At 37.6% G+C, this 2581-nt stretch overlaps 1 protein-coding gene across 1 annotated transcript; it reads right to left on the bottom strand.

Annotated features, from left to right (window-relative positions):
- Positions 1-509: 509 nt before the first annotated feature.
- Positions 510-2164, bottom strand: LOC141707539 (uncharacterized). The gene is made up of 4 exons (XM_074510747.1): positions 2070-2164; positions 1551-1993; positions 958-1444; positions 510-906 (listed from the first exon to the last, which is right to left on the bottom strand). The coding sequence occupies exons 1-4, from the start codon at positions 2162-2164 to the stop codon at positions 510-512; spliced, it is 1422 nt and encodes a 473-aa protein (XP_074366848.1).
- Between the last annotated feature and the right edge of the window lie 417 nt (positions 2165-2581).

Genomic DNA, 2581 nt, shown 5'->3' on the forward strand with positions numbered 1-2581 from the left:
ATTTCTTCATCACACAACAACAGTTAGGAAAGATGTTCAGACTCAAGCAGACCCAGCGCAAGAGCGTGGGAAGCGCCCCGCGCCTTCCCGTTGAGATCATAGCTGCTATAGCTGCAGAGGTAGATCTATCTGTAGATCAGACCTTCTACTTTTGGGAACCAAATATTGTATAATTATAACTTGTGGCAGATAATGGCAACTAACTGTAAACTTATCAAGTAATCATTTTGGGTTGTAATAACTTTTAAATTGTGGATTCAAGGACTTGTACTTGTTTCAATTTCATCTCTGAGACTATAACGGGTTGTGGTGTGTGTTAGTGTGGGGTCACAGCATGAGGTTATTTATTATTAATTAAGTTAAGTGATATTGTTGAGAGAAAGACCGTGACGACCCGGATCCCCGACCCCGGATCTGGGGGTGTTACAACCCACAATGGCATTCGTTGGAGTAAGAATTGATCTTTCCCTCAAGAAGTCATCATTCTTTATGTTCATTGCAAGATCGGGCTAAACTACGTCAACAACAGCCTTTAGTGGGTTCTCTCTTGCTCTAATTAGAAATTTATTCGAAATCACTACTTCCAGATCACTGATTATATCATCTAGATGAACAGTAGGAAGCGTACCATTACCCACATCAAGTACCCACTTGCTAAAATCTACAATTTCATGTTTTTCTTGTTCTGTTTTCCCAAAGGAAAGACGCATATTGTTTTCTAGTAAGAACACCCGACAATGATCCCATATCTTTGAACTACTTAAAGAAGTACTCACAACCTGTGCTCTTGAAGCTTTTGGTATCACGGGGAGGATTTGCCGAAACTCTCCTCCAAAAATAATAGTTATACCGCCAAATGGTAGGTTGGCTCTTTCACGATCTAATGGCGTTATAATATCTCGTAAACTGCGATCAACACTTTTGGCAACATGTCGGTGCTACATGGGAGCTTCATACCATATAATCAAACTAGTTTGCTTCAATAATTCACCAAGTTCAGTACCATGCTTGATTCCGGTAACCGAGTAATCGTCAACCTTCAAGGAAATGTGAAACCTTGAATGAGCTGTTCTTCCCTCGGAAAGCAGTGTAGCTGCAATACCGGAAGAAGCAACAGGAAGAACGACCCTTCCAACACTACATAGTTTACAGCAAAGAGTATTCCACATGAAAGTTTTTCCACATCCTCCATTGCCGTATACAAAGAAAACATTTTTTTTGCCATTTTCAACGCTATCAATAATAGAAGCGTAGGCATTAAACTGCTCTTTATTAAGTGTACGGTAAAGTTTGTCATGTTCCTCATGCTCATGTTCCTTGTTGTAAGAAAGTTCATCAGAAAATAATCTGTTATCAAGTCCATGCATAAAGCTGTCATCAGGAAAAGACATCGAGTTGTAATCTTTAAGACTTTTGCCAACACCATTAAAGAGTTTTTCAATTTCTGTAATGTATTTATAAATCAGAATTAATGAAAAGATTAAAAGTTTAATTGTATGGTATACCTTTAAAAATGAAGTTTGTTCAACTATGACCAATTTAGAAAATACCTGCCAAAGAAAAATTCTGAATGTCTGATTGATTAAGATACAGTTCATTGTTGTTGGTATTCCGTCTTCTGATCAGCAGAATATCCTCAAACATGGATTCCCAATGTTTCTCCCATAGTTTTAAAGGGTCAGCAACCTGATTGTTTGATGATATATGCACAAATAATTGCCTAAGTTGACATGGCATTGCATGAACTGCATTTTCTGACATAGCAACATCCCACTGTCTATCGTCCTTTAGAAGTCCAAGTGCATCACACGCTTCTTGATAAGAATTATAAACAATTCCATTGATAATCTTGAGATCCTGGTATGATGTAGCACCTTTGATGTGCATGAGTAACATCCTCAAAAAAAAATGTTTCACCGGAATGCGAGTGAACGCCTGATAATCGACCAAACACCTGACCACGTTGCCAAAATTTCCATTTACACAAGTCTGCCTTCCAAGTAAAATATGTTGGAAATTCAGTTTAAGTGTATTGTCTTGCCTCTGGAAAAGTTTTATTTGCTTCAAACCAGCCTTCAAGTTTGGTAAATCGAATTTTGGCTCTTTCAGCAACATCTCCAAGATCATCGTGTGGCTTAAACGAAATGCTTTTCTCATCTTCCATGTGTACCGGTAAGCGCTCAACAGAAGGAAAACGATGGTGTATGTCAAAACCTAGCAATCTCCAAGCTGCTTTCAACGCACATATATATATAACGATCATCAAGGAAATTTTTGATCTCATCCGTTGACTTTGCTTTCGTAGTGGATTCATCCGGTGTATCTTTTTTATTTTTCTTTCTAAGAAGCATTGTGACAGTATCATGACCTTTTAAGCAGTATTTAAAAAGATATTTCAAAGATCGTCAGGAGTTACAGACCTCGAGATTTATATGACAATAAAAGCATAATAACAAATCTCTATTGTATGGTATAACATATTGGTTGTCAAGAAAAACTCCTTTCTTCAAAACACTTGCTTCTGTCCACCTTCTATGATACACAGGAAATCCATAATCATCGAAGAAAGTGTTTGTGTTAT

Source organism: Apium graveolens, chromosome 1, assembly GCF_009905375.1.
Source record: "Apium graveolens cultivar Ventura chromosome 1, ASM990537v1, whole genome shotgun sequence".
NCBI lineage: Eukaryota > Viridiplantae > Streptophyta > Magnoliopsida > Apiales > Apiaceae > Apium > Apium graveolens.

Excerpts from the sequence above, each read along its gene's own strand:
- LOC141707539 (XM_074510747.1), bottom strand. The coding sequence starts at position 2,164 with ATGGAAGATGAGAAAAGCATTTCGTTTAAGCCACACGATGATCTTGGA. Across the intron at positions 1,994-2,069 it reads TTTACCAAACTTGAAGGCTG|GCAGACTTGTGTAAATGGAA; the intron begins GTTTGAAGCAAA and ends TTTACTTGGAAG. Across the intron at positions 907-957 it reads CAAACTAGTTTGATTATATG|TTTACGAGATATTATAACGC; the intron begins GTATGAAGCTCC and ends TGTTGATCGCAG.